Raw genomic sequence first — 21230 nt, 5'->3', positions numbered from 1 at the left:
GACTCGAGATAATATTTCCATAAATTATTAATAGAGTTTAAATTGAATGGTATCCTATAAGCTCAATTGTTTCCTTTTTGTAAACAAAAGGTCTTAGGGTCAAGGAGGAGGCCATGGGCAGGCTGGGAGAAAACATAAATATTAATGTTTTCAAAATGTTAACATTGCCTCAGGGTTCAGTTGATTAATGCTTCCAATAACTACTGAAAACAACGAAAGAGCTAATACAACCATTTGATCCAAACAAAGGAATGCTGTATAAAAATGTAGAGTTCTCATTAACAACCTTTAACATTAAAAACAGGAAAAATGTGCACTAAATGTATTAATATCTTTCTAGGAAAGCAGGAGCTTTTTTCAACCCACTTTCAGGAAGAGGACACTACAAAGTGGGAAGAGAAAACTGAGAATGTGTGATCAAAAGGAGCTTGTAGTCTCTACACTGTTCTTTGGAATGGAAGGAAGCGTGTCACTGTGGGGGAGAGATTTGAGGTCTCCTATATACAATTTTTGCCTAGTTTTGTACATGCTCTCCTTCTGCTGACTGTGGATAAAGAGGTGGAAATCTCAGCTCTTCCTCCAGCACCATGTCTGCCTACACGAGGCCATGCTTCCCACCATGATGAACTCTAAGCCAGTCTCAATTAGATGTTCTCCTTGATAAGACTTATTATGGCCATGGTTTCTCTTCACAGCAATAGAAACCCAATCTAAGCTAGTTTGAGACTGTAAACACTAATGAAAAATGCAAATATTTCCCCTTGTTTGGAAACAAGAAGATTAATGACTAGAAAAGTGAAGACACTCACCAGGAGGCACATCTATTTTATAATGTAGGTTTGTAAAATCAAGACCCTGTGAGTTAAAAAAAAAAAAAGATTCTACATGGGTGCTCCCTCAGAAGGGAATACTGGAGCAGCACCCAGTGAAGAGTGTTCAGACCATCCTTGCCTATACATTTTAAAACCAAGTTAGAACTTGTCATTCTAATGCAGCCTTTTAATATTCATAAAGGTAATTTATGGTATGGGTGGAAACTAAAAATCAGAAGAAACAATTAACTTTATTAAAATAAGTGAGTTCATTGTAAAAACTGTTCAGTTCACATATTATCTCTGTGCTGATCACATTAGCTCTATAGACAGAAATCCAGGAGAGTTCTGTGGCAGGCAACTGTCATAGCTACTCATCATCCATTGTGATACAATACCTTGACCAAACAACACAAGGGAGGAATGCTTTGTGGTTGACTTTTTCTTTCTTTCTGTTAAACTCAGTGTTCAAGGCTCCAGATTCCCCCTGATGGAAAAGGACTTAGACATACTTGAAGGATTTGAAGAATTTGTGTGAACAGAAGCCAAGGTAGAGACAAAGAAATAATACCAGATTGCATTGTTCAGGAGACTGAGAATAAGTGACAGGGATTATTCTTAGAAAGTATACAGTACACAGACTGTGAAAAGATACGGCTCTTCAAGTTTTTCTATTGCTCTGTTTAGATTTTCAGATACTGTCCCTTCACTTAAAAATCCACTGAACAGGAAAGCAATGACTAATTGCAAAGAGACTGACTGAGCTGCAGAGATAGAAAGAAGCAGTGGCTGTGGAAACCTCACTAGAAAAGGGACAGTTGGTGTGTCACAGGCTGTGGAGTTGGAAGCTGAAAGTTTCTATACATGCTATCTTAGTTGGGGTTTCTAATAGACACTGTACATGCTGTGAAGAGACACTATGACCACAGCAATTCTTATAATGAAAAGTATTTCATTGGAATGGCTTAATTTCAGAGGTCTAATCCATGATCAACATGGTGAGACATGGTAGCATACAAGCAAACATGGTGCTGGAGAAGGAGCTGAGGACTCTACACCTTGATCAGCAGGCAACAGCAAGTGAGCTGACTCACTGGGCATGGCTTGACCATATATGAGGGCTCCAAACCTGCCTCCACAGTGACATATTCCCTCCAATGATACCATACCTACTCCACCAAGGCCACACCTCCTAATAGTGCCAATCCTTTTGGGGGACATTTTCTATCAAACCACCACACACACCCAAGACTGAGTCGACAGAGAAAGAACCCTGACAGTATCTGGGCAAGTAACAACAGGGGATGGTATCAGTACGCTGATCAGCTTCACATGAGGGTCTGGGAAAAGACAGTCTAACTACACAGTAAACACATGTAGTGGTCCTTTCACACCCCTTCAGAGCCTTCATCATGAGAAGTCTTAACTAGTTAGCAGGGTATTGAAAATAGGATCGGAGACTTGAGACAAGGTCTCTAAAAGAGGGCTCTGGAAGGCATGCTGAAAAAGCCCTTCCATTACAGAATTTAAAAGTCTTCCTTGCAGGTGAAGACACAAAGGAAGCAACTCAGTCATCTCAAGAAGGAAGTGACTGAGGTTATATTATCTTTCATTTTATTATCCCTTATTTTTATTTTCATTTATATTGTTGTACTTCGATTGTTTAGTTTTGTGTAGTTTTGTTTCAGCTCATAACTCATCATTTTGGCCTTTTATTCTCATTCTTTTTCTTATACTATAATAGTTACAAGTACTATTTTTATGCCCCTGCAGTACATACATCCCCTCCTGTTCATGAATTACTTCCAGTTTTCCCTTTTTCCAATTCCATATTCATTTTACTACTTAATTATTAATTCCCCTAACTCTCAGGAATATAAACAATTTTTCAAATTTGAACTCTTTTTGTGTTATCTCTGAATCTTACTGGGGAGACAAAGAAAATGCACGTTTCTAGTGCAAGTTAACACCAAAGATACTTGCTACCACAGTAGGACTTTATCCTAAATGGAAGCAGGGAATATTCATGAAAAATAAAAGACAACTCACCAGGGAAACACATATAATAACATAGAGTGAGTAAAAACAAAAAAAAATAAAAAAGAAAACATACTAAGCATAACTAATATATAATCACCACGAAAAATGATAAAAAAAATCCTGATTATGTCACAAGCTCACACATCTCCAAGTAAGGAAATGAAAGGCCCCTTTATGAAAACACTAAGATGTGGAAAAGGAAGCAGAGAAGAGCACTAGAATATTCAAGGATCTGCAGTGTTGATGGGTTGGCAGATTTAATATTGTAGGGACAGCCATTTAGTGAAAGTTATCCACAATTTCAAAACAATTCTAATCAAAGTGGCAGTGACCTTCTTCACAAAGATAGAGAACATAATCCTAAGATTCGCATGGAAAGATAATATCCTATAAATAACCCAAGGAGTGGAACCTAAACAAAAAAGCAATGATGGATGAATTTCAATACTTGATCTCGAAGTACACTACACAATCTTAGTGACAGACAGCAGAACAAAAGAAAACGTAGGCAATAAAATAGAAAAGAGCTCCAAAATAAATCCACTCAACTACCACTTGTTAAATTTTGATGAAAATGTCAAAAAGTTACAATGGAAAAAAGGACATCTTCTTCAATCAGAGGTGGTAGGATAATGAGAACACAGCATATCAACATGAAAAATTAAAAAAGGTTTATGTCTCTCACACTGCACAAAAATTTATTCAAAATGCATCAAGGATCTTAATTTAAAACCTGAAACACTAAAACTACTATGGGAAAAATATAGGAGAATAATTTCAAGATATTGGCTTAGTAAGGTAATTTTTATAAAGTACTACAATAGCAAAGGAAATAATCCCTATAACTGACAAATATTATGTGAAATGTATAAGTTTCTCCCTAGCAAACAACCAGCAATGAAGAGACACTCTACAGAATGGAAGGAAGCCAATGTTTGCATAGGGGTGCTAACTACAGCACATAAAAAAGTGAAAGACCCAAACACTTAAAATTCAAATCTTCCCACCAATACATGGGTTTTTCAATTGAGGCTCTCAGAAGACAAAATAAAATGGCCAGTGAGCATTTATAAACTGTTCAACATCACTAGCTTTCAGAAAAAAATGTAATTTAAAGCTATTCTATGATCCCATCTTACTTGGTCAGAAAGGTTATCAATAAAAATAAAAATGAGGCTGAACATAGTGGTGTACACATTTAATACCAGCATTCAAGAGTCAGAGGTAGGAGGACCACTGTGAGCTTGAGGACAACCTGGTCTACATAAGCAAGTCCCAGGATAGCCAGGTTACAATACAAGACTTAGTCTTGGAAAAAAACAAAAACAACCAAAAAAACCACAAACGTTTTAAAAAAAAAATCAAAAACAAAACAAAGCAAACAAAGAAATGATAACAAATGCTAAAGAAGAGTGAGGAAACATAATCGAATGCAGCTATCATGGAAATTATTATGCAGATTTCTCAACCTGAAAATAAAAGTACCAAATGACCCACTGATGCTGCTTCTTGAAAGTATGCCCAAAGGTCTCAATTTCAATGCAACACATAATGAAAAGAAAGAACAAACTTTACACTTACACTTTATTGAAAGACTATTTATTATTTAAGAAATAGTATTAGCCTAGACTATCATTAATGAATGAGTAAAATATGTGTGACATTTTATTGCAAAAATAAAATTACAACATCTAGAGGAAATATTTTACGAAAATCATTATGTTAAGCAAAATAATCCAGACTCAAAACAAAACAAAAAATAACCAAATAATGTAAATTTTCTCTCATATGCATATCCCCGACTTGTGTGTTTGTAGGTCGTGAATTAGAAGAAGATGGTGAGAAGAAATGAAATCTCAAGGGAGCAGTGGAGGAAGAACAAAAAACTTACAAGTACATCGGCACAAATGCAGAAAGAAAGTATTGAGGGGAGGAAAGAGACCAGCAAGAGAGGGACAGGGAGAGGAACAAAGACGACGAAAAAAAGTCTGAATGAAAACATCATATTTAAGTCATTACTTGGCATGACAAGTTAGAAAGTACTGAAAACATTAATTAAATTTCTGTCTTAAAACTCGCGAGGCCGTAGATCTGCCTGAGTTCAATGCCAGCAGGATCCATTTAGCAAAACACTCGTCATCATGTCCTCAGATGCTCCTGGCACCTCAATTTCACCAGAAGTAGGAAGCATGTATGTATCTATATTTATATTTGTTTTCAAATTTAAACATATATTTATATACTTGTCAACTGGCATTCGCATATATTTAGCAGCTTTAGTAATTAGCCATAGCATAAATACAGCATGCTTGGAATACACATGTGTAAAGAGTTTGTGGGCTAAGGAGGTGGCTCCTTGAGTGAAGTGTGTGCTGCGGCACAAGTCTGAGGGTTTGAGATTGCATCCTCAGCGCCCATATAAATGTCAGCTGTTCATCTGTGACCCCAGCGCCAGGTTGTCAGAGACAGGCTGACCCATAGGCAGCCATTCTATGTAATAGGTGACCTTCATGTTCAATGAGATTCTGTCTAAAATTTAACTGGAGAGTAACTGAAGAAGATACCCAAAGTCAGTCTCAGGTTTACATGTGCATGCTCACGTATGTGTCTGGCTCGTTGTGTATACATATGCCCACATGTCTAAATACCACCCACAGATACATATAGATAAATGAAATTTAGCTTGTGATATATAATAATGGAATTTCCTGTAAAGGATGCAATGAACAGAACATGTATGTACATGTGCATGTGTGTGTTTGTACGGTAGAGTAGTATTTTATATTTTATATCAATAATATTACATGTATCGCGGTTATCAAAATTAGGCAAAACTATACTTTTATAATGAAAAAATTAAAATGTTTGCTATTTTACTTTTGTCGGAGAAATTCTTATGTAGACATGGAGTATATGTCCACAGACAGGGATGATGCTGCCTGAACACGAACTGATTCTCTCAGGAGTATTTAGAAAGTTGCCAGTTGCTTGTACTTGGCAAATTCTAAAACACATAATCATATTCTTCAGAGAGAGTCTAATTCTTTGTAAAGAAACTCCTGAAACACAGTGCATCCCTGGCTGGACCTGAAAAGGCTGCTGGCGTTTGGCTTTCAGAGTTGACAGGGCATGGACACAGGGCTCTGGGTGACGTCCTCACAGCCAGTACTCTGCGATCCCTGCACCTTATACCCTTCTACTTATACCAACAAAGCTGAATTCTCCTCATGGCTATTGGTATCTTTTTGAATCACAGTCCTGTCACCATAGAAACAACAGTACAATCGTTCTCATTATCTGCTATTATAAGATCAAATTTTACAATCTTTTGCTGATTTTAGGCATTTTCTCAAGGTAAGCAGTGCCAGTGATATTGCTCAGTTTTTATTAATTCTTAAATTTATTGATTTAATTATTTTAAGAGCAAATATTAACTCCATAGTGTCTGCAGTGCTTTTAAGAAACACAGCCACAATTTCAATAGAAACAGTTCGATAATTATCTTATTTAGCTTATAAATAAACACTTATACGTTAGGTAATTTAGCAGAATTCAGCACCTAAGATCCTCACTAACTCTACTACTAGATAATTGTGCAACCTATTGTAACAACTTCACACATGCAAAAGCACCATGTCAAAGATCAGACATTCACATTTAGGCAAAGGGATTCTTTAAATAGATGGATGCAATTATTGAAAAAAAGAAGTATGAAAATTAAAGATCTTAGTAACCTGATTAACAGTTCCTTTCATCTCCATCTTGCTTTATTTGTACTCAGATGGTTTTTAGTCATTATACTTGTTGATTCTCTAGTCTTAAACATCATAATGATCATAATGTGTATATAAGAGACCTGTTTTCTAAAAGCTAGTAATACCCAGATAAATGGCAATTGTCATATAAGTTGGACAGTAATTGATTTTTTTCATTTTATACTTATCCAATGCCAAGAATCACCTCTTTTATTCAAACCAAGTTGCTGTCATCTCCTCATTTACTCCCCCAGAGAAACCAAAGGGAAGGGAATTTACTCACACTGCACGATGAGCTGGACCAAGGCTTCTCTCGGCTTCACGTTGAATCCGTTGTACTGGCTGGTTTGACACTTGTACATCCCTGACATTTCCCTTGACACATTCACAATCCTCAGTGTCCCATCGTAACTCTCCATTTGCATTGTCCCATCAGGCATTGCGACTTCTTTATCAGCTCTAGACCAAAGGATGATTGGTTTAGGTTTCCCAGTTACTTGACACTGAAGTTCTATTGTGTCTCCTTCTCTGGTGACCAAAGGTGATTTTTCCTGTGGAACAGTCAGATTGGGTGGAACTTGAAATGGGAAAAAGAAAATTTTTCAAGGTTAGTATAAACTTGTAAGACATATTCAGTCACAGAACATCATAAGGAAACAATTTGTGTTGGTTGAAGGAATTTGACAATGCAGGTGACATAAAATATAGGAACCACAGAAATAAGGGGAAGATGCTGTCACTTAAAATAATCTTACAACTTTCATGGTACATTCTAAAATAAAGACTATATACATTCTCACAATAAGAAAAATATTACATTTGAAGACACATGGTCAATAAAAGAAAACTCTGTTCAATGTTTTGTCTTTTTAGCCCTTAACTGGGCCATCAGTCTTTGCTTTAAACAGAACAAGCAAGTTGATGCAAGTGTGGCCACCACGTATAAACACAACTCTCTTCTAACAGTTATTATCAGTCATATAGAAAATTGCCAATCAAAATAATAGCAATGAGGTAGAAATATTAAATTCAGTTTTAAATTATTTCATTTTACTCATATGAGCACGTGACAACAACACAGCCTGGAGAACTAGGAGGAAAAAGACGAGCCCAAGATATAAAATTAGAAGTTTAAGAAATGGGGCTAAGATTTATGGTCCATTTTCTCTCTGGTGAGAATTAAATAGAACAGCTGACTAATGTCACATTCAGATAATCATTATATTCCCCCACATTTGTCTTTTAGAAATTTAAATTTTGTAAGATTCCAAATTATCATATTTTGAAGCAACATGGATTCTTGGCAAGATATTACAACTATTTCTATAAAATTATTCTTATGAGAGATAGTCAAAACATCTTTCAATGTATATTGGCAGTATAAAATTCCTAAAGTGAATTTAATTTTTTATTGTACTGAGCATACTTAGTGTGACATTGGAATGGTTTCGCTGGATCGTAGCTGAATAGGCTGGAGTATACTCATGTTAGGTTTTAATGGAAGACATGATTATTGTGGGAAATATAATAATTTTTCTTACAAACAATATCAAAAACAGTACTCTATATCACATGAGCAAATTTGCATTAATAATGCAATTGTATTTGACTGAAATTAAATGGGTCTCTGCAGCAAAGTGTCCACAAACATGAGCTATGCTCAATGTTAGAGATAGGGGTGGATAGAAACATGATTCTAATTAATGCTGCAATTCTTTTGAAGGTGTTGCAGATTTTAGGCTAACTGGAAGATTTATTTTCCCATTAGAGATTATGAGCCTTACTTTATTCCTGTTTCAGGGTAGCAAAACAAACAAGTTCAAGTTATTTTTCAACTAATGCTTTTTACTACATTTAGAGACATTAATTTAGAGATATTAATGAGATACCAAAATTATTTTGGCATTCAAGTGTCTCACACATACATTCTTATTTTAATTTCTCCATTTACTCCAAGTTATAAAAATCTAGTTATATGATACACATTACAGAATCTCACAAGTCAGATAAAATGATCAGTAATCATCATCTTCTTGAAGTAAATATATACATTACAGGAGTTGATCTCAACAAAATTAATCTGAAAATGAAAACATTTATAAAAACGTAATTCTTAAACGATTTACTCAAATAATTTATTTTGTAGATACTATTAAAATTTATTACAAGAATTTTCTTTTTTAAGCAAACCACAAAAAATTATGCAATTCTAAGCCATGTATCTCAACAAAACAGATGAAACTGTAACATTTGTTTGCCTTTTCTGAGAGTAACTGATATAAAATACAAAAATGATCTTAACATTTACCACATATGATGTCATTACTATGTGCCAAGCACAATTGGAAGATTTACAATTGTGTTCAACTCCCTTAATAATCCTAAGGAGCAAATATTTAATGTCAAAACTCACCCAAGGAGAAGCACTGAGTTTCAGGATGACAAAATCAATGACTGACCAGAAATGAAAACACTGATAATTTGACGTGATACTTTAGGGGGTCTAAGGAGTTGTATATCTGCAAGTGAGCAGTAGGCTCCTTGCCCAGCACCCACACTCACTAACCTCGCAGGACCATGGACAAAATCCCTTTCAATTACTGCTCTTCGGCAGGAGGCCAGAAGAAATACAAGTGACTTTAGGATGTATATTTCAGAAAATTCTTCCTTATGCTATATTATTTCCTAACTAAAATATACTCTATTAGAATATTTTTGGATACATATCAAAAGAAATATAAGCTATATCAATCCAAGTATGTATCTAAACTTCAATTACTCTCTGTGTATTACATAAAAAATATAATTTAAAAGATTGTGTAATGGATTGCTGTTGCTTTAAATATTTACTTCTTAAAGCCCCCAAATGTGGGCTAAGTGTAACCAATCTGTGCATTAATTTCTAAAGTTTGAAACTAATTACTTGACTTTTCTGTATCAGTCCTGAGGGTACTCATCCTGTGATAGAAACAGTGTAGAAAGTGAAGGGGAACAGAGTCAAAGGCAAACATTTGTATCTTGATTTAATATGGTGAATATTTAAATATTTTAAAACATTAGGCCATTATAATTAAATGCTTGACTACCTAAAATTTTCCTAAAACTTCACTATGTTGAATAGTATGAAAATTACTTTTGCACATTTGTTATTCATTGATTTAAAATCTTTAATCTTTTAATTTGCCTAATTAAAGTTAGTAAAACAGAATTCAGTTTTTTATCTTGTCAGCTTAAAAATAGGTCTTTTATGAATTACTTCAAGTTTTACTAAGCAACAAACACCTAAAAACATTTTGTAATCTTTTTTATTCTGTAAAATGTTGTTTGCTTTGGTTCAGGGAAGGGTTCTCACTATTTTATGACACACTGCTGCTCCGAAACTTGCTTCATATCCTATTTCGACTTGTACTCATGATCATAATGCATCAGGCTTCCAAGTGCTGGGCTTACAGGAGTGTGAACTGCACTGGCTTAAGGACTTTAAATTTTTATAAACATCTCTTTTGACCAAAAATATCTTATGATTTCCCTGAACATCTATAAGCTTCCCTTTTTTGCTTAGACTAAAAGTTCTATATCCTAAAATTAGACAGCAAACTCTGAATTATTACTATCAGTGTTTCCATGGGAGATCATGTTTGTTACTCTTTCTCGTCTTATATGATAACAGTAGATATTCTAATCTCTTCCAACTTCTTCGATTCTACAAAGGAATCTATTTTTCTATTCCAAGTGTTCCAAATCTTCAAACACAAATACCAATCATTTCTTAAATTAATAGTTAATTAGCAACACATGCCATCTGCTAATTAAAATGATAGTTTTCCTAGTTTTCTCCTATCTTTTTGCCTGCACTTCTAAGTACTATCTAATCCCAGTGAGCATGTTTACATATGCATGTGTATAATATACACAGCATATGCATTAAAATATCTTCCATACCTGCCTATTTAATTATTTTATTGTAGAAATACTGGCAGACATCCCAGGAAAGTCATCATTTTGCAGTGTTTCTATTTTGAGGGTTTCACTCTTCCAATTCTCCTGCTGCCCTGTCATTAGCTTTTTCACCACAAACACACATTTGTTCAAGTTACTATGAAGTCCAAAAACCTCCATGAGATTGCTCATGAGTGCAGTGTTTTAAGAAATTCTGAAAACAGCACGACAGATATGTTCACTCATGGAACTGTCATGGTACAATATGATAAAGGCTTTTAAATGATGATGTCATTTTTCAATAAACATAGATAAAATATCAGTATTGACAAGGAACAGCATGTTAGCGAGCAGTGTGGATAATTGCAAGTGCTATTGTTAAGTGGAGCATGCTGCTGTGTGGTACAAACTCTATTTTATCCAAACAGGGTTTCTTCTCCCACCTCACCAGTTACTACAGGGGATGACAGCTCATCAAGTGCTTCACAACAGTTACTGGTTTATTATCCGTGTGTATTTTATAACAGCATATTCTACATGTCAAAATAGAAATAAGAGCTTCCAGAATGAACACACACATACTTCATCGCTGTATTGTCAGCATCCAGGAGACAATCTTATACATAATATAAATTCAGTAAAAAATTTTATATGTAACAAATAAATTGTGGTAATGAGATAGCTAGGCAGTGACACAGGGAGGAAACAGAGACAGAAATAGGGAGAGTCAAGGAGGAAAGCAAATTCTTGCAGGGGTTTCACATGACAAGAACAGTGATTTTCCTTAAATATACAACTATTGTCAATTTTGTCATGATACATTTTGCTTCAGTTTTTACTCTTCCCCAATATTTGCGAAACATTAGCATATGAAAGGTTCCATAGAAATGTGAAATATTAAAGCAATCTATATTCAGAACTCATTCAAAGAAATGTGTGTTTTTTATTGCTCTCCCTCTCAGTCCCTCCCCCAACTCACCCGTGATAGAAGAAGCCATTATGGGATTAGGGAGAAACCTGGTGCTAGGGAAATTCCCAGAAATCCATGAGGAGGACCCCAATGAAGACTCCTAGCAATAGTGGAGAGGGTGCCTGAACCAGTCTTCTCCTCTAATCTCCTGGGTGACTACCCTAATTGTCATCATAGATCCTCCATCCTGTAACTAATGGAAGCAGATGCGGAGATCCACAGCCAAGAACCAGGTGGAACTCCAGGAGTTCAGTTGAAGAGGGAGGAGGGATTTATGAGCAAGATGGGTCAAATTCATGAGGAAGTAACCCACAGAGACAGCTGATCTGAGCTCCTGGGACCTGGGAACTCTGGACTGACAGCTGGGTAGCCTGCATGGCACCAAACTGTGCCCTAAGCAGGCTGGTGACAGTTGCATGGTTTGGTCTGTTGTGGGACCCTTTGCAGTGGGACCAGGATCTATCCCTCATGCATGAACTGGCTTTTTTTGTGCCAATTTATTGTGATGGGGTGCCTTGCTCAGCCTTGATGCAGGGGTGAGGATCAAGCCTCAACTTGATATGTCACTTTTTGGAAACTCCCCATGGGAGGCCTTGCCCTTTCTGAGAAGTGGATGATGGGTATGTGATGAGGTAATGGGGAAGGGGGAGGAGAGGCGGGAGTGGGAAATGTGCTTGGTATGCAAAATAAATAAAAAAAAGAGAAGTGTATTTTTCATGTTGTAAATGAATCACTCCAGACATGGTGTTCTGAACAACAGAGTAACACCCATGTTCTACAGGTTTCGATGACCATAGTGATCTTGAACATTCAGTTATTTCTTATTTGGTTCCCCCATATTTAGAAGTAGGGGCATTCTTGGGGTCCTCCAGGACTTCTGCACATCCTACATGTTAAAACTCAGTTCAAATAGTATTAACTTTTTTCTCTATGTATATGTGTAGGCAATGTCTATTCATTTGTGTTTCCCTGTACCTGGGTTCACATTACTATAAGAGTACATGTGCAAGCTCACGTGTGTGTGTGTGTGTGTGTGTGTGTGTGTGTGTGTGTGTATGAATGTGTGTGTGTTTTGTGTGCAAGCCTGAGGCTGATAGCAGGGGTCCTTTTCAATCTTTCCCTACCCTTTGTATAAATACGGAGGCACTTGAACCCAGAGTTGTCATCACACACACCTGGATTATGCAGGTATTAGGGACCCAAACTCTGTTGCCCATACTTACAAACCAACACTCTCATCACTGAGCACATCCCCTCCCCGCCGCCGCCTTAGATGTTACTACTTTCAACTTCTGGTGAGAATTTGCCCTTTTCTGTGGCCTAGAAATTCATTCTGCCTGGCTAGGAGAAACAGGTGCTCTTTGCCGCTGTTCTCAATGTTGGGATTCTGTTGAGCATTTCCCCCATGTTTGGGGGATGAGAAAGCACTTTGCAGCCACTGTCTTGACGTTCTTATTGGTAAACTGTGCTGCCCATTCTAACAGCACATGAAATAACTGAGAAAGGAAGAAAGGGGAATCAGTGGAAAGTGGGATGGCAGAAAATTACAAATCTGAGACTAAATCAGATAATAGAAATAAACAGACATGAGTCATGAGCATTTTTAACAGCAACAGATAGAAAAATGATAAAACATATGCAGTTACTAACTCAGATAAGTAGAAATTGTGAAAAAATAATGTTTGGGTAGATTTATAAAGCAGGTCTTGCCATTTAGAGGCATCTCAAATTTGAGAGAGTTAAAAAATGATCCTGCATATTCTTTTTCTGTTTTCTTTCATTTAAAATGTGTATAGAAAAAAAACAGCACTCCAAACTAATTTTAAAATAGACAAAGGAGAGGCAATTTTAAGGCACATAATTAAGTGCATTATGGATTTTTAAGATGGTTTATATGAATTATAATATTTATTTTTTTCTCAATAAAAGTATATCAAGTAAAAGACAACAGTCATATGCACCTGCATCTTGTAAAACATATTTATTTAGAAGGTATTTGTTATTAAAAAAGTCTCTGAAAATAAAAATATAGGCATATTTTCTGATGTGGTTCATATACTGAAAGGCTAGAGTGGGAGGAACTGGGAAGGTCTTGATCAAGACCTGTTTCTTCTTCCAAACATTAAAAACATCATCATCAACAACAGAAAACAAAATAAAACAATAAAACCTACAACTCAAACAAAATAGCTTTCTGACAACGTTTCTCTTATATCACAGACTGTAAATGAAACACAGTAACTGAAACAAAAGGGGAAATACTTTCTGTGTTGTATTAGGGAGGAAACAGAAGGCATCAACTCTTCAATCTTTACTTGGAAAACTTCATTATTCCAAACACGTAGGTCCATTTGAAGTCCCGGAAATAATAATAATGTGAAAAGAAATCAGATATGCTTGTGCACGTCCTGGCAGGTGCTGAACTTTAAAAAGAATATGAAGATGAAAGGAATACTCTATTTTAAATGCAGCACGTAGAACTTTCTACAGTTGGCTTACCAGACCCATAAAGACTCCTGAAATAAATACACCAGTAATTAATTTACACCTGAAGTTTTACGAAAATCAGTTTATATTAGATGTGCATATTTTAGACTAGAAAGCATAATTGATACTAAAATAAAAGAAAACTACAAGAAAATAAGATTTTAAAGGAATAGTGAGTTCCTTGAAGGGACCTCTATAGGTAAGAATTCAAGAAATGTCCTGATGGAAAGAAAAAAGAAAGACCAATGTAAAGTAAATTCTCAGATGTAAATAATCAAAATGAGAGCTAGTGATTTAGTTCTTGGAAAGTTCTTACCCAACATGCACAAAGCACTAAGCTATGTCTCCAGTATCACACACAAAGGCAATAATGAGATAAATCAATGAAATCACGTGACTGTGTGCATGTATGTTTCCTCTTCAAGAACAATAGAAAGTTTTATAAACAGTGAAAGTATCATTTTTTCAGTATTTATATTTTATTTACATCTAATTACATACTCATGTTATGTTGGTGCTGGTGCCTAAGTAGATCAGAAGAGAGCGATGGATCCTCTGTAGCAGGAGTTACAAAGCTGTACTAAAAGTCAGAGTGGGTGTGGGGACAGAATTTTGGTCATCTCTAAGACCAGTGTGCGTTCTGAGCTACCACCTATGTTTAAAAATTTTGTCTTATTTGATATGAGTCTTATATCTGACTTAGACTATGAAGGGAACAACATCCTATTTCAAGCAGCAGTTATTGATGGATTTAATTTTGCATTGATGTGGCTCAAAGTTCAGACCCTACACTTTTTAGAAGACAGATATTCTATCAAAGGGAGTTTTTTCGTATTCATGCTATTTTACACTCAATCTTTTCATTGCTACCGTATTCTGGGATATATATATATATATATATATATATATATATATATATATATATGTGTGTGTGTGTGTGTGTGTGTGTGTGTGTGTGTGTGTGTGTGTGTGTGTGTGTGTGCAAAGAGAGGGAAGGAGAGAGATACACACTCAGTATTGGGGTTTGATGAATCACAGACATTTAATGTAGGACTAAATATTATGCCTTTACATTAATTGTAAATTGGATGTTAGTAATGGCATAGTATGTTTGGCTGTGGGGTAATAGAAAGAAGCTGCTGGGTAAGTACCACCATCTGCACATATACTATAAATCTACTTGATCCTCTTCCATTCAAAATAGTACATTCTACATAGGTCATAAATATGTTATTGCCATAATACCTATTTGAAAATAACTATTCTATAGGATTGAAAAATTCTGATCGCCTCTCACTTTACAGCATACACTAAAAATAATCACTAAGATTATGTAAATTTGCTTTAATATACCAAAGTTATAAGAACACAGGATTAATGATTACTTGGGGGAGAGAGAGAGTCATACATACGTTCAACACAAATCAGAGCATTTCCTTCTAATTCAAAATAATTCCAATCTAAGTCCTGGCAGTAATTTTTAAAATAATAACTTTGGCTCACTTTTAGCATGGTAAATATTTACATGCTGGAATATAGTAAGAAAGACATTAATGCTATTTGGGGTGAAAATATTCAGATAGGATCAATGTTCCCTCACTTACATATGGACTTGCTGATGATATATGCTTCCTGCTTGACACCACATCTGGTTTCAAACAATTTCTGATGTAAACCTGGAAAATTACTGGCCATTCATTACTAAAGAAATAAATATTGCTACCAGATGCTTGCTGATAACAATTCTTCATTTGTACAAAGAGAGGAGGAAAAGAAGGACCTAGAACTTTCTGGTCACTATTTTATTTACATATTTGTTCATCCGTTCGTTCATTTATTATTAAGGAAATATATCACTGTAGCCGACTAGGCAGTTGAGACTGCTCTTGAACTCATTGTCCCTCTGTTTCTTGTTTCTAAATGGAATCACAGGCCTGCATCACAATTCCTTGCATTACTGTTATTTAAAAATACTGAGAACTAGCCAGGCAGTGGTGGTGGATGCCTTTACTCTCAGCACTTTGGAAGTAGAGGCAGGAAGACTGCTGTGAGTTTGAGGCCAGATTGACCTACAGAGTGAGCTCCAGGGACACCAGACCTACACAGTGAAACTCTGTATCTATCTATCCTATCTATCTATCTATCTATCTATCTATCTATCTATCTATCTATCTATCTATCTATCTATCTATTTATCTATCTATCTATCTATTCATAACTTTCTTGAGATACAGGTATTTGAGAGCATATTTCACTTCTGTACTGCCTTATGGATCATCATTAACTTTTTAAACAGGTTACTAAAATTAAATTGACAAATATCTTTCTCCTGAAAAATCCTTTATCATTTCTGAGTTGATCTTTAAAAAATGTTATCATCTGAATGTGTATACTACTAATACCCCATTTTCTGAGATGGAATGTCTAAATTTTACTGACTCTAATCCATCTTACATACTATGCATTAGTATGCATATCTTAATGAGTACATCTGTGAAAACTCCCTTTTTGGTTATGACAAAACTGGTCTGCATATCTAACTAACAAGTTTGCTCAGTTGTAACTTTCACTGCCATTCATGAATGAGTTCAAACCTCATACCATGAGGTATGAGTTCAAACCATACCATGCAATGTTTCACCTCCATTTAAATGTTCTTCTCTATTCATTTTTACCAATTCCTGTATCCTTTGTTCATCTTTTGTGTCTCTGAATTTTATTATTTCTAAATAATAAATTTATTTTTGTTTTATTTATCACCAAGAAAATGTGTACATCCTATCAGATGTAGCTGAAATATTCTAACCAAAGTCTTCGATCCTTTCAGTAACCTTCATGCCCTTGGACTTTTTAAGGTGTTTCAGAGGTGTTTAGTAAAGTCCTGGTTGGCATATAGTCCTAAATCAAAGTTACTAGACAACCAAAGAAGGCAAACTACTACTGAATAATTATTATTTAATGATTAAAAATATTGAAAACAGTGGATTTATATTATATATATTATTATATTAGTAGTACTATTACTACTCTCATTTGATCACAACAATGATACATTGAAGCAAAATAATACATTGAAGTGAGGAAGAAAGCACTTGTTAGTTTTGAGTGATTTGCCTATTCTATGACTTTCCACATCTAGCAGCCCATAAAAAGCTAGTCTGATCTACACAAGAATGCTCATGTAGTCCTCTCTTCCCAGACTTGCATCAGTTAGAGTCTTGTTCACATACGAACAAGCACTTATTTATAACATGTCTTCACACCATATGGCTTGCCCACTGTTCCTAACTGTGATAGGAATTAGAATAAATACATCCCTTGCCCTACTCTGTAAATAAAACTTGCCTTTTGTTTTTGCACTGATACATACTTTTCAGCATCTCACCTTAATAAATTAGGAGATGCTAACCATAAAACGTTGATAGTCTTTTACAGATCTCAGGACAAAGCAGAAAGAAAGCAAATACACGGAAGGTTAAAATACCCCGGGATCTACTTCTGAAATTCCAAGGAGAAGGTTAAAGGGCAATAATACACACACACACATACACAATGCTTACTTTTGAAGAGTTAGGAAATCTTATTATAATAGAATTGTTAGGTGTTTGGAGCATATGGGGAGCAGCAGTATCCTGGAAGTAGCAATTCTGAAGGTTTGGTATTGGAGATGGAGGGCATGCAGTGCCATTCATTGGAAAAGCTGGTTTGGCAGGCATCTGATATGGCTGTTCCAACTTCCCTCTCCCAGCAGGTGTTGCTATGGCACAAGAATAGTCTCTGAGGGATTCCACAGAACACAAAGTGTAAGAACAAACCAGCACATTATTCTCTGCATCGCATTCAAATGTTTTCTGCTACATGAGCCAAAAGACTTGCTGCAAATAAACTCAGAACCTGTGCCTGCTGTCTCAGAGATGGCTAACGTCAATTTTGGCACTGCTCGTTAACTTTTCCAGTATCTTGAGCCATTTAGATCTTTGAACAATTTAATGATCTAACTTGCATTTCTGATGGAATATTTGTTGTTATTAATATTAATCTCTATTATGAAAACTTCTTATTAACTTCTTTGTTTCTTTCTCAAATTCTTTCTCAGGTTTGTTTCTTCTGCACTGAAATCCATAAAAGTAATTGGTGTTTCCTGATTATGGATGGTAAGACTCACAAGCCAAATTTTATTTTTCTTAAAGTACATAAACGGTAACAAATTTTTGCGTTCTTTTTTATTGTTTTTATTGAGCTATACATTTTTTCTCTTCTTCCTTCACTTCCTCCTCTCTTTTATTCTACACTCTCCCACGACTCCTATGCTTCCAATTTACTCAGGAGATCTTATCTTTTCCTCCTTCCTATATAGATCTATGTATGCCTGTTTTAAAGTCCTCTTTGTTGTCTAGGTTCTCTTGGTTGTGGACCAGGAAAAAGTCTTTAAAGCTAGCTAGTAACTCAATTTATGTGAAAAATTTAGTAACCACAAATTATGATTTAGAATGAAATTTTGAAAGAAAGAGCAGAAGTACGTGATGATTTCAATAATTAAAAACAGATTTTCACAGGAGCAACATAGCAGATAAGTCTGAAAATAATTTGGAGGAATGAAAAGATTATTTTATAAAGAAACATTAAGTCATATGCATGTCTGGGAACTAGAGTCTTGTTCCCCAACCTATTGCTCCTATAGAAGCTTCATTAAATGTTTGGTATATTTGAGATTTTGTAAAATAACAGAAGATAAAAATAGAAAACTACAGTTATATGGAAAAACTCAAATGATTTGATTATAAAATACTTTACTCTAAATAGAATGTAATACAAATTTAAGAGGGTAAAAAATACTCTTATAGATAAAATGTTAGCTAAGTGAAGTTCCAGCTGGGTATGTGGCACACACCTTTAATCCCAGCACTTGGGTAGTAGAGGCAGGTGGTTTTCTGCAGGTTCACTGCCAGCCTGATCTTCATAGGGAGCTTAGGTCAGTCAGGGCTTCACAGTAAGTAAAGAAAAAAAATGTGTGTGTGTGTGTGCGTGTGTGCCAAGTTCCTGTAACTACTATAGCCCATAACACATTTGCATTCTGCCTCATTTATTCTTAAAAATGATGCCCATGATTTATTTTTTTTAATTTTTATTTATTTATTTTTTTTGGGGGGGGGGTTGAGACAGGGTTTCTCTGTAGCTTTGGTGCCTGTCCCGGAACTAGCTCTTATAGACCAGGCTGGCCTCGAACTCACAGAGATCTGCCTGTCTCTGCCTCCCAAGTGTTGGGATTAAAGGCGTGCTCCATCACCGCCCGGCTCCCATGATTTATTCAAATGTGTACGTGCGAGTGTGTGTGTGTGTGTGTACCAGCATTTCCCCCTAGTCTGATAGAAAGTCCATGGAACTAAAAAATGCAGGACATCATATAAAAATATGTAGCCTATGCTAGACTTACTACTTTAACAAGTATTTTAGCCATTTCCGTAGGTGAATACATTCAAGAGTGCAGACAAGAGGCACGTATTAGGCCCCTCACCAACATCAAGAATTACACTGTATCATGGGAAATGATAAACATGGGGACTTTTTAGAAGCTGCAATTGTTCATAATAATTTATTAATTAGAACACTGCTTAAAATGAACATGGAGGGTTTTCAGGAATTTTAATTATATTAGGTTAAAAATTTAGAAGATTGTGACAGATGGTTTAATGTCTAAGAGCACTTACTGCTCTTCCAGAAGAGGATCTAAGTTCATTTCCCAGAGCCTATATCATGTGACTCAAAAACACATCTAACTTCAGCTCTTAGGGATCCAACACACACACTTCCGGCTGATGAGAACACCTGCATACATGTGAAATACACACTCACAGCATATATATATATATATATGAATAAAAATACATCTTTGAAAAAAATTAAAAATTAAAAGCTAGATTAAAAGTTTGGCTTAGACAAAGAACCTCACCACATATAAAATGCATAATCTTAGCAATGGGAAGATGGCATTTGCTTCCTCGTCTTCAAATTAGATGGCTGAGAGGGACATTTAGTACAAATTTAAAGCTAATGTTGTACACTGCAGAGCGAAGTGCCCCTAAGCAGACTTACAGAAAATGGGTCTTAGGTTGAGTGCCTAGCCTCAAGAACTGGTAACTTGGGGAACATTATCTAGTTTGACCCTCTGTTTATATAGAGTGAACACAATAATACCTACTTTGCACATTTTTACACTTATAATGTGTTTTATACATGTATATGCCGTATAAAGGAAAAGTACTAGATATAGTAACTACACAGTACATGTTAGTCATCTTCATATCACTGATATGCTTACCATACTATTTCATGTTATCCTTTATTGTTATATACACATTTCTATATTAAGGGTATAGACCATATTTTATTGAAACCAGATATCTCAACTATTAAGCATAGGTGCACATCCAACCACACAAATGTTTATAGAAATAAGAAATACACACAGAAACACATACACAAATATACACACAAATACACACGGACACATCCACACATTTGCCATTTCAAGGAGTTGAGAAGATACAATATATTTCTATAAGGCTGTTTTGAGGAAAATAACATCTTGGGGAGGATACAAATGTAACCAACGAGTATCTAGAGGCACATCTAAAGACATCCTAAGGGAAGAAGCTTACATTTGTCTGCCATTATGGGCAATAATTTGATTTCTATGTCTTGATAGTATCATAAATGGCAGGCTACATAGACATCCAGCTCTCGTTCCTTTTCTCTGAAGTAATGAGGTCTGGACATCCCTAAATAGATCCATTTCTCCCTTATGAGGATGACAAAATGTCAGGGCTGTCCATTTCCAGAAAGGTCAGGGTGTAGCAATGAAAAGCACAGACTAGAAAGTGAATGGGAATTGTGTGATCGTGTTAATTACAGCACTGCTTTCCAATGGTGAAAGAATTCTGAATTTAAAGGAAGGCAGACGATTAATCATATACCAAACATGTTTTGTAAAAGCGTGGTAAAGAGATGCTTCAAAACAATCTAAAATTTATTTTATTTTCTGCAGCAACTGCTGCTCACACCACTAAACTCTTCAACACAGAATGGCTAGAAAAAAATCAATTTACTTGTACCACGAAAAGGCCTTTTGTCTCTTTATAGAACCCATGTGACACTGTTAGGCCTCTTATAAATGATCACTGCGGACAATGCCTGTAGTTTACAAATTCCCTAATTACAGCCCCGATT

At 35.6% G+C, this 21230-nt stretch overlaps 1 protein-coding gene across 5 annotated transcripts in view; it reads right to left on the bottom strand.

The window, feature by feature from the left end:
- Mdga2 (MAM domain containing glycosylphosphatidylinositol anchor 2) overlaps nucleotides 1-21230 on the bottom strand; it is a 716330-nt gene that overhangs the window by 142107 nt on the left and 552993 nt on the right. For 4 of the 5 annotated variants that reach the window (XM_075947276.1, XM_075947278.1, XM_075947280.1 and 1 more), the window contains exon 8: nucleotides 6891-7184. The exons of the other annotated variant lie outside the window; for it this stretch is intronic. In XM_075947276.1, coding sequence (XP_075803391.1) covers nucleotides 6891-7184 — 294 coding nt within the window. The remainder of the gene's footprint in view (nucleotides 1-6890; nucleotides 7185-21230) is intronic. 5 annotated transcript variants of the gene reach the window in all.

This window comes from Microtus pennsylvanicus, chromosome 14 (assembly GCF_037038515.1).
Source record: "Microtus pennsylvanicus isolate mMicPen1 chromosome 14, mMicPen1.hap1, whole genome shotgun sequence".
In the NCBI taxonomy this organism is placed as follows: domain Eukaryota; kingdom Metazoa; phylum Chordata; class Mammalia; order Rodentia; family Cricetidae; genus Microtus; species Microtus pennsylvanicus.
This window is presented reverse-complemented; position numbering and strand designations above follow the sequence as displayed.